The sequence below is a fragment of the Leptonychotes weddellii genome, chromosome 11 (assembly GCF_054177405.1).
Source record: "Leptonychotes weddellii isolate Sample4059 chromosome 11, ASM5417740v2, whole genome shotgun sequence".
In the NCBI taxonomy this organism is placed as follows: Eukaryota; Metazoa; Chordata; class Mammalia; order Carnivora; family Phocidae; genus Leptonychotes; species Leptonychotes weddellii.
Window position 1 is genome coordinate 25251104 of NC_138379.1, and position 11268 is coordinate 25262371.

General features: G+C 37.0%; 1 protein-coding gene across 1 annotated transcript in view; it reads left to right on the top strand.

Annotated features, from left to right (window-relative positions):
* The window catches only part of LOC145716276 (doublecortin domain-containing protein 1-like), a 30339-nt gene that overhangs the window by 3036 nt on the left and 16035 nt on the right, over positions 1-11268 (top strand). Inside the window, exons 2-5 of the mRNA XM_081799081.1 lie at positions 1183-1429; positions 2693-2885; positions 6109-6261; positions 6981-7082. Of these exons, the coding sequence (XP_081655207.1) occupies positions 1183-1429; positions 2693-2885; positions 6109-6261; positions 6981-7082 (695 nt within the window). The remainder of the gene's footprint in view (positions 1-1182; positions 1430-2692; positions 2886-6108; positions 6262-6980; positions 7083-11268) is intronic.

Here is an 11268-nt window from a genome sequence, read left to right on the forward strand (position 1 = left end):
TTGGGGAAGGTATGTGCTATGGTGAGTGCTGTGAATTGTGTAAGACTGTTGAATCACAGACCTGTACCTTTGAAACAAATAATACATGTTAAAAAAAAAAAAGAAGATAGCAGGAAGGGAGAAATGAAGGGGGGGAATTGGAGGGGGAGACGAACCATGAGAGATGATGGACTCTGAGAAACAAACTGAGGGTTCTAGAGGGGAGGGGGGTGGGAGGATGGGTTAGCCCGGTGATGGGTATTAAAGAGGGCACGTACTGCATGGAGCACTGGGTGTTATACGCAAACAATGAATCATGGAACACTACATCAAAAACTAATGATATAATGCATGGTGATTAACATAACATAATAAAATAAAATAAAAATAAAAAATATAAAAAAATAAAAAGGAAAAATTCCTAAGAGGAACCTTCCAACTTGGTGTGCTCTCCAGGACTTGTTGTCTCCATTTCTAGATCTTTTCTCCTTGTTCTCCTAAACTGGATACACAGTGCCGGGTGGGAGGGGTCTGGAGGGGATAGGAACAGTTGCAGTAAACATTAAGTTCAGCAGTAACTCTGAAGGTGAAAAGAAGTCAGTCCTCTGGGGAAGTCTGAAGGCATTTGGCTTTGCTTTAGTGATGGTGGGGCTAAAGAGGTGCTGGTGAGCTGACTGGAAAGAATCCCCAGTGTTAAAGCATCTCAGGGTTTTTCCTTCAAAGCAGCATCCTGAGTAGGGGTGGAAAAGGAAGGGTGAAGTGTGGTGTTTACAACCCTCCTTACCATGTAGATTAGGACTGCACTCATTCCCCTCCCCATTCATCAATATCTGCCACCACAGGATGGCATCATCCTCAAGTTAAAGAGGAAGAGATTATCTGTAGTGCTAGCATCTCATTACTTCAACGCCAGGCTTTCTTTGGCCCTGGCATCCTCCCCCAACTCCTGTCACAGGAGAAGGCAAAGTAGAAAATAGGAGAAGGCCAGGCACACAAGCCAGAGATCTAAAGTCACCTAGAGACTCAGTGACAGGACTGGGAAGAGAACTGAGCTCTGACCCAATGTTCTTCCCACTGCGGTATCCAATACCTATAGCATGCGGAGTGAGGATTTCAAAATTTAGATACCACACAGGTACATGCAAATATTTATTAAATTAAGAGACTGAAATATACCAAAATAACAAAAACTAAAGTAAAAAGCTTGAGTAGACCTCTGTGTTTTTTGTTTTTGTTTTTTAATCAGGCTGATTTATCTTCTTATGAGGCTGAGAAAACGCTAAGTTATTATGAAGAACGCCTATTATCTTTACGGATGAAGACTTGCGCGCAAGTTGTATCTCATAGGGGTACAGCAGCTCTGCACCAGAAGGCAGTGAAAGTAATTGCATACAAAAATGGAGATGGATATCGAAATGGGAAGTTAATTGTGGCTGGAACATTCCCCACAGTAAGTGGCTATCACTTAAACGTTTCTTGCATCCTCCGAGGTAATGATAATAGTGATTCTTCTGACAAGAAAAAAGCAGTGGGATTGAATGATAAATGTCCCTGGCCAGTTTCACCAATTCAAGCTGATGAGATCAAGATCTCTGTTTTCTTAAAGATATTCTTTTTTATTGTATTTCTTTGGATACAGGCTTAGAAAAATGAGAAACCAGAAACCAGGTTTTTAGATTGGCTTCAGAGCAAAGATACTTAAAAGCAGGGGGACACCAAGCTACCAGATTTTCTTCACTTGTATGATAGAGAGAATGCCCCCCCCCTTTTTGTCGCCTTCTTTCCCTTTCCAGCTTCAAGTTGTATGTCATCTGAATATTCTAAGAGATGCCACCTCATTTATCATTTGGAAAATCTGAGCACTTATTTGTTGACAGGTTGTTTCATTTCATTTTCAAATCGGAGAAGCAAGAGTCATGTTAGGAAGAAACATGTGGTTTCTGTCATAGAGCTCAAGAGGTTCAAACCCAGCTTTGTCCTTCCTTTTCTTGGTGACTCTCTTGTCTATACATTCTGGCCAGTGCCTTTAACAGCATATTTTATAAGCAACATTAAATATGATATGGACTTACCCTGGAGACGTCCTTGCAAACACACACATACACACCTACTCGTTTGCTCACCTTTTCAGTTGAATACAAATAGCCTTTTTATTAAGATATTGTTCAGTGAACTAAGCAAATCACAAAAGTTAGCAACTCCAAGATTCACCCTGAGCTCCATAACTGGCTTCTGTAGTCTTGGACAAAAATGTTACCCTTTCAGCCTGTTTTCCTTTCTGCAAAATGAAAGTAATAATATAGGTTAGTTTGGGTTTGAAAGTCAACTATTCATTTATTTTAAAGCAGTTCATCAATACAAAGTGTTACAGTTTTATACCTTATAAAGCAACAAAGTTGAAAGTGAATCTCTAAATTGAACACTTCTTAGGAAGTAAACACTGATGATAAAATGTATTAACATACATCAGCTGCTGTGTTAAATTTTTGGAGCTAATTTTCACAGTTTGAGTGGACTAATTTTGTGAGATTATGTAGGACAGTCTGATACCAAAAATTGTCTCTAATTAAAGATCAAGTCGGTAGTTATTTAGCTTTCTGTTTTTGCAAATTAATGGATTTTCTCAAATTTCTAAAATAATAAGCTCTTCACGATTATTCCCAGCCCTATCACTCTTTCGTCTCATTAGTTCCTTACAATCTGTGTTATTTAGCTTCTTACAGAATGCACGGAGCAACTTGGTCTCACCAGAGCAGCCTCCAAAGTATATACCAAAGATGGGACCACAATCCTTTCCTTACGTGATTTGGTTTTATGGGCGCTAGAGGAATCTTTCATCCAGAGAAACACTGAGGAACAAAAGAAAGAGGCAGTCCCTGTTCGAACAAAGGAGACAACTATTAAAAGTATGAAAGGTTGGTTACATTCTATAGGATTTAGCTGATTCTTATTTTTCATCATAAAAAATTTAAATGTGATTCTGTGACTCAATCACCCCTTTCTAGAATTATAGAATCACAGGAAGCTTCTCTCATGTGAGATTCTCGTATTGCTTTTACCTTGCAGAATGATAAGAAAAAGTTAACAAATAATGTAAATTTGGTCTCAGCACCAAAACAATAAAAAAATTGCCTCAAATTTATAAAATATGTTTGACAACTTAGCTACTTTATATAACATGAGCAGCTTTTGTTTTTAAATTTAAAACCAAAACCAACTGGAGACCACTTAAGAAGGTGGGGCTGGATCAATGCAAATCTCTTTCTATTATTTGAAGAGAGGATGTTGTCTATCCTCCTGCCCCTGCCCATTGCCACTGCCCCTCTAAACTCCCAGAAGCATCAGTGAAGGCCCCTGTATTGCAGCTCCCAGCACACTGTATTATAATTATCTGTTTACATCTTTGTGTGTCTCATCAAACTATGTACAAGTTGAGGCCAGGAACTCTGTCCCCAGCAACAGTTTGGGAAATAAGAATGAGTCTAACTCACAGTGATTCAGCGGAGTGATCTCAGATTTCCACTGTTGTACTGAGAGTCATGATTTGAAGATTAAGAACTTGGGTTTTGGAGCCAGAATACCAGGGTTCGGATCCTACCTCTGTTCCTTGCTAGCTGAATGATCTTGGGCAAGTTGTTTAACCTCTTGGACCTCAGTTTCCTCATTTTATGAATTGCACACTGATAGTCATGTAAATATATACTCATTTGGTCCTCATAAATATGAACATGTGTTCATAAAAACATATATGAATAGGAGTTTATATATAAATGTATATGTCACTTAGAGTAGTGCCTGGTTGATGTTTACTAAACATTCAATGAATATTAGCTATCATTATTGTGTGTACAGTTGAGTAGGAAAAACCCACTCTTCTTCCTGTGTATCTGTCCTTTACTCTCACACTCTTATCACATTCACAAGACTTCTGACACCTGATGTGTTTTTTTCCCCATACCAAGCAATTCTGTGACACCAGCTGGGTGTCCTGCAATTTAACTGAATTCTGCCACTATCTACCTGGTTATAGCTTCAGATCCCACAGGTTAAGAGCTCAGTCCCACAAGACTGCTATCCGATCCATCCCCCACTTCAGATGTCCCGACCTGTGTTTCTGACCAATTGGCTTAAATTGGAAATTCCCATGATTCCTTCTTTCAGTTCAATTAATTTGGTAGAGAAGCTCACAGAATTCAAGGAAACAGTCTACTTACTGTCTACTGGTTTATTATAAAAGGATATGATAAAGAATACTGATGAACATCCAGGTAGAAGAGATGAGTAGGGCAAGTTGTGTGAGAAGGAGCACATAACTTCTCTGCTCTCTCCAAGCCCACCACTCTCCTACCATCTCCATGCATTCACCAACTGAGAGGGTCTCCAAACCCTGTACTTTTGGGATTTGTATGGGATTTTATCATGTAGGCATGATTGTTCACTAATTCCATTTCCAGCCTCTCTCCCTTCTCTGGACAATGAAGTGTAGGATGGAAAACTCCAAGGTTCTAATCATGGCTTGGTCTTCCTGGTGACCAGCCTTCATCCAAGAGTCTGCCAAAAGTGCTCTTGTTAGAAAACAAGCTACTGCTATCATCCAGGAAATTCCAAAGGATTTAGGATCTGCGTGAGGAACCAGGATCAAAGACAAAATATTAGAACAAAAGATGCTCCTAGTGCTCTTATCACTTAGAAAATGACCAGAATTTTAGAAGCTTTCTTCCAGGAACTTAGGGCAGAGACCAATATATATATATATTTCTATTATTTCACAATGATATTACTTGTCCTGTTTTCTAATTAGTTTTTAAAAATAATTATGTCAGCATTTAATGCCTAGCTAATCATTAAAGCATATAGTTTGGTCTTTACTTGGCATATAGAATATCTGATCTCCAGGTTCTGGAAGATTACAATCTCAAAGGCCCTTCTTTCAAATTGTTATTTAAAACTTGACTGGAAGTAATGTTATTCATGCTGGAGTACTAAAAGTATATGGCCATCCCTTCCTCTCTATATTCTAGAGGTTATCCTTGAATCAGGCCGATCCATTAGTGGGTTGCCCCCTTTTACTGAATTGTGGCTTATGTTATGCCATCAATTTGCATTGAGGAACTTTAAAAAAACAGACACCAGTCAGAAACTGAGTATCATGTTTGCTATGGAGATGGCAGTTAAGGGCACAGGCTCTGGAGGCATATGGCCTGGGTTCTAATCCTGACTCTGCCGCTACCTAGCTATGTGATTAAGCCTCAGTTACTTTGTAAAAGAGGAATGGACCTACCTCAGAGTATCATTTTGAGACTTATCTGAAATAATGTATGCAGAACTCTTAGTGAAATACCCAGCATGTTGTTAAGTTCTCAATATTGTTCATTCCTATTATAGGATACTGTTTGCTACCTCACAAAAAAACCCTTTACGAGGACCCTGAAATAAATTTCTCTCAGATCTCAGGGCCAGGAAAGTTGTATCTTCTGAGGAATTTCTCTCTCTGTATGGGCCATGTGAATCTTGAAATTGTGTTTTCTTCTTTACTTGGGCCACTAGAATGCTTAGAACCCAAACTGTGCTTTAACTCTAGCAAATGAAAAGTGTGGCTTTCATGTCCGTTCAATAACAAAAATGTTATCTAGCATTTTTTGGATGCTCGTCCAATTAAATAGACCAAACACCATTTATTCTAAGCACTTCCTTTTTTTTTTCTATTAATCTTCCCAACAGCAGAATGAGATATCTAGTATCTATTATTCATTTAAAAGATAAGGACACTGAAGCATTTTATCCCTGGCTTTAGTCTATTGCTATACTTCTTTCCTCCTGTCCTTGGTTTTTTTATCTCTTTATTTTATTCCTCTTCAGAGTAGATATTTTAGTAAGCCATCTCAGATTTCTTTCATAACTAGTAAAGCATAAGAAAGGAATTTAAAAGTTTATTTACAATCAGATTAGTTTAAATTATTTGGTTGCATATGAAGTTTCTGATCATATTTATGTATTTGCATCTGGTTTATGTATTAACTGTTTAAATCAAGTCATTAATGAGAAATGAAATATTTTGAATAAACAAACTCAGGAGGCAAATTATTCATTATTAATCGTGTATTGATTAATGTGCCATTTGTTTCCTAGAAAACTCAAGAATGAAAGTGAAAACCAAATTGTTTCCAAAGTCTGTGACATCCGATAGTTTGGATGGTATAGATAAGTCTTTGCTCACTCTCATCCTCAGAAATCCCATTGCCATCTGGGTATCTTGTGGTGAACCATTTCTATCTCCGAAGGGTAAGTTTTTTGTTTTTACTTTCTTTCAAACAAGTGTATAAAGGAGAGAGAAATAAATTTTATGTCACCGTAAGAAAAGAATAAAATGTGTATAATGCCAACATAATAACATCACATTTGTGCAAAGAACAGGAGGTCCATCAGTTAATATGTGCACAAGGTTAGCTATACTCCTATATTTGCACAGTTGCCTGTTTTTTTTTTTTTTTACTGGAATGGAGTATTCTGCATGGAAAAGTGTCTAATTTAGTTGATAAAGAGATCCTTGGTCTATAAGACTGAGAATAATGGTATACATTAGAAAATAACAAATGAGTTTAATTCACACTGAAGACGACCTGTCTGCACATTTTCATTTTTAAGAATTGCACCCTTTAGGCAGTAGGTGGATGTTTAAAAAATGAATGGTTCCAAGCCAGGCTTTCATCACCTCCAAATAGTTTGTGGAAGTGGAAAATGAAATATGGCTATTGCATATGGTAAATCTATATAATAAAACAGCACTGTTCTTCTTCCCCCCCTTCTCCATTCCATAAAGAAATGCCTTAAGCCCTGTCATCTTTCAAATGAGGTTTTTTTTAATGACCTTTACCTTTTAATTACTTATTTCTAATTGAATCTATTTCTTGGAGCAGAAAGTTCTTTATAAATTATTGGCTTGCATGATAAATTACTGTTGATAACACAATGCAAGATAAAATATCATATATTTTTTCCAGCATTGCAGAAAGCCCAAAAATTAGAAAAACAGAAGTGGCTAAAAAAAGACAAAATTTTGGCTGATCTAGACACCATGAAACACAAAATGAGACTGTTAAAAGGTCAGTATGAACTAAATCAAGTATCACTATGTTTAATTCTAAATGTAACCCCAATTTGCTGGAAGTTTTTTCCTACTATTAGATACCAGATGTTCAACTGAGTACTATAAATACTGTGTCACAAAAGTCACTTGAGCAAGTCTAAAACCTAATAATATATCTTTCAGTACTGATTTTATATTTGTAACTTTTATATTAAAATGAATACCACATGAATTATATGTAAATTTTTAAAATTAGGAGAGTGTCTGGGTCATATAACCCTTATGCTGGAATTGAAACAGTTGCTGAACTAACATTTTGTGGGCTTTGGAATTAGTCCTTAAACAAAACTTTCGGTCTATTCCTTGGGTATGTTGGGGAAGAAGGTGGGGGGTTGTTTTTGTTTTGTTTTGTTTTGTTTAGATTTATTTATTTATTTGAGAGAGAGAGCATGCGCAAATGTTTATTTGAGAGAGAGAGAAAGTGAGGACGAGCTGAGCAGGGGCAAAGGGAGAGGGAGAAACAGACCTCCTACTGAGCAGGGTACCTGATGCTCCATCTCAGGACCCTGGGATCATGACCTGAGCTGAAGGCAGAAGCTTAACAGACTGAGCCACTCAGGCGCCCCTGTTTGTTTATTTTATAATCTGAGTGAGGAAGTACTGAATTTTTCAAAGTTCAATATTAATATCTCAGAAGGGCTTCTTCATGTTAGTCAGCATAAGATATGCTATTCATAGTCAAAGTGATCAATTGGCAATATTTGTTCTCCTCTTTCATTCTCTTTGTCACAGAATCTTAGGTTCCAGACCTTATACTATTCCTAGCACTTTAGATACCAGATGATTCTTTGGGGAGAAACAGAGTATTATGGACTTTAGTCTAGAAAGAAATACATTTCAGGCACTGTAATTGCCATGGCAGGATTTCAACTCCTAAGTATGCACACTGTCTGTTGTCAAAAGCATGTGAATTTTACTTCAATAAGCAACACAACTAGTTGTAAGTGCACTAGACAGAACTCTGGGCTGAAATGACTATTATTCATTTCTTTCCAAAAGAATTATTGGGTGTACATGAAAAGCATCTATCATGACTGGTAGTGTCTACTATTCCAATTACTACACATTTTCACTAGAACGTCCCATGGGCATGTCCAAAACTAAAGTTTTCATATCACCACTCCAGTATCTCCTTCATTTCTTCTGGCAGTGGACCGATCATCCCCCCAGGTGTTCCATCTTAGAAACCTGAGAGTTATCCTTGGCATCTCCCCCTCTCTCACTTTCCCTAGGCAAATATCAGTATGTCTTGTTGCTTCCAATGTATCTTCTCAAATGAATTCAGTCTCCATCCCCAACTGTATTATCTAAATTCCAGTCAATGTCATCTATTCTTTGGATTACTAGAACAGCTTTGTGACTTGACTCCCTGCTTCCAGTCTTGACAGTAGTTTCTATTCTATGCATAATGGTGACATTCTGAAGGTGGAGTGATCAGGCAAAAATACAAAAGATATTATGGTACTCCAGGCATAAAACCTTTCAAATCTCCCTATTATCTTTAGGACAAAGATGGAACTCCTCAATGTGGTCTTTCATGATCTGGTTCTGTGTAAGCTGCTCTCTTTTCTTGTCCTCTCCACTCCACCAGTCAGACTGTTTTTCAGTCCCCGAGACATATTAGGTGCTTTCTTAACTCTGAGCTTTTGGCACAATTTAGTTTCCTCTGCTTCAAACTTTTCTCTCCTTGTCCTTTTGGATTGCTTCTACTGATTAAATAGTTTTCAGCTTACTTATTATTTCTTCCTAAAAGCCTTCCCTTTTCTATGTTAGGAATAATGTGGTTTATCACACCTTGAGCTTCCCCCATGATAATCGTTATTACATTAATATAATTACCTGGTCATGTGACTGTCTTTCCTATGTTACATTATAAATTCTACTACCTTCTTATTTGCACTGTGAATACTTGTAGAATGAATTAAAGAATGAATGGAATTTCAACCATTCTTTCCACTGAGTTTTCTATGGTCTATTCCTGTATCAAATTAAATCAATAAAAAGCAACATACTGAAAATAGCACCAAGCAGAGCTGCCTTTACCATATTCTGATTTTATATCATGTCTTCAGCTTTTATTATAATTAAGTATTAAAAAGGCATTTATTAAAAAAAAGCATTTAAAGTTCAGTTGGTATCATCTGCAATATCACTGTTGGTAGATGTCAGATGATGTCCATTATGAAGGAATGCATTAATGAAATTTCTCTTAGAATTTAGTGCTAAGATAAATCTTGTCTCCACTGACAAACTGTTGCATTTTCTGTTATTAAATGTAAATTCAATACATACATATAAAATACCTACTCTGAGGAAGAACTTTTCTAGTTGTTGGGATTATGAAGATAAATAAGAAGAAGTCAAAATTCAGTTAACTGCAATCCCTGTTGGATGATGAGCTTCTTGAGGACTGGATGAAAGAGGAGGTATGGGAGGTATAAATAGTGGCTAAGTAGATTATTTTCCATTATTATAGCCATTGGTGAATACAACAGATGTTTATTAAGCACATATAAAGTACTGTGCCAAGCTGATTTTACATTACATTTGTAAGTATGGTCACTGCTAATATTAATCACAATACTAGTAATAACTTTGTAGGGTTTTTATGAGGAAGTAACAAATGTCAAGTATTTACTTCATGCATAGCACATAATAAATACTCAATAAATATTAGAATAAGGGTTCCTAGGAAGGCAGCCCATTTTCTGACTTGGGGTCTTAAAAACTGATCAATGAAATGAAGAAATGGCAGATTAGGCCAAAATATCACCGTTGTTACATATAAAGACAATGCTGGAGTATTTTATTTAGTGTGAAAGCTAAATGGATTTGCCAACTAAAACCTCAAATGAGATGGACTTACCCTCCCAGGCATAGATAATGCTGAAACAGAGTGGGCCTCTGATCAAGGGAGGGGTGTGGGCGTGAGATTTATAGTTTGAAAGACAGCAAAGCACTCACGTTCTCTGGTTTTCCCCATTAATTGTTAGCTATTATCATTACTTTCCCCAGATCTCATATGAAATAAAATAGGATATATGGAGAATGTAATAAGAAAATAAAAATAATTTAATCAATACATTTGTGCTTGGTTTCAATTTGTATTCTTACCTACATGAATAGTTTGTTGTGAACATTTTTCCCCGAACCAAAACCTTTTGTGATGAATTTATGTCTCTTTAAGAAAATTATAGTGCAAATGCATTCATTTTTTTTTTTTAAGACCATTAGAAGCAAGTTGACAAAAAACGAATAATGCATTATGGCTTTTGCTCTTTTCCTACATTCAAATCTTGGCTCTTAAGAGTGTAAATGATAGGGCGCCTGGGTGGCTCAGTTGGTTAAGCGACTGCCTTCGGCTCAGGTCATGATCCTGGAGTCCCAGGATCGAGTCCCGCATCGGGCTCCCTGCTCGGCGGGGAGTCTGCTTCTCCCTTTGACCCTCCTCCCTCTCATGCTCTCTTGTCTCTCATTCTCTCTGTCTCAAATAAATAAATAAAATCTTAAAAAAAAAAAAAGTGTAAATGATAAACTATTGCTGAGCTCTCTTTAGTTGAGCAAAGTTTTAGTGTTCAAAAGGCCCTATAAATAAAATATTTATGTGTCATAAATTAATGTTTTCTGCACTTTATGAATAGAGTAGGCTAAAAACTGTATTTGGGTAAATTGTGTTATGCATTTTTCTCGTACGACTGTGGTCTTCCCCAAAGCACATAACCTAATGGCATTGCCACTGTAACTCTTTTTTTTTTTTTATTCAAATACTTTTTTCTTTTATTCTTCTATACTCTTTTTTTTTTATTCTTATGTTAATCCCCATACATTACATCATCAGTTTTAGATGTAGTGTTCCATGATTCATTGTTTGTGCATAACACCCAGTGCTCCATGCAGAACGTGCCCTCCTTAATACCCATCACCAGGCTAACCCATCCTCCCACCCCCTCCCCTCTAGAACCCTCAGTTTGTTTTTCAGAGTCCATCGTCTCTCATGGTTCGTCTACCCCTCCGATTTCCCCCGCTTCATTCTTCCCCTCCTGCTACCTTCTTCTTCTTCTTTTTTTTTTCTTAACATATATTGCATTATTTGTTTCAGAGGTACAGATCTGAGATTCAACAGTCTTGCACAATTCACAGCG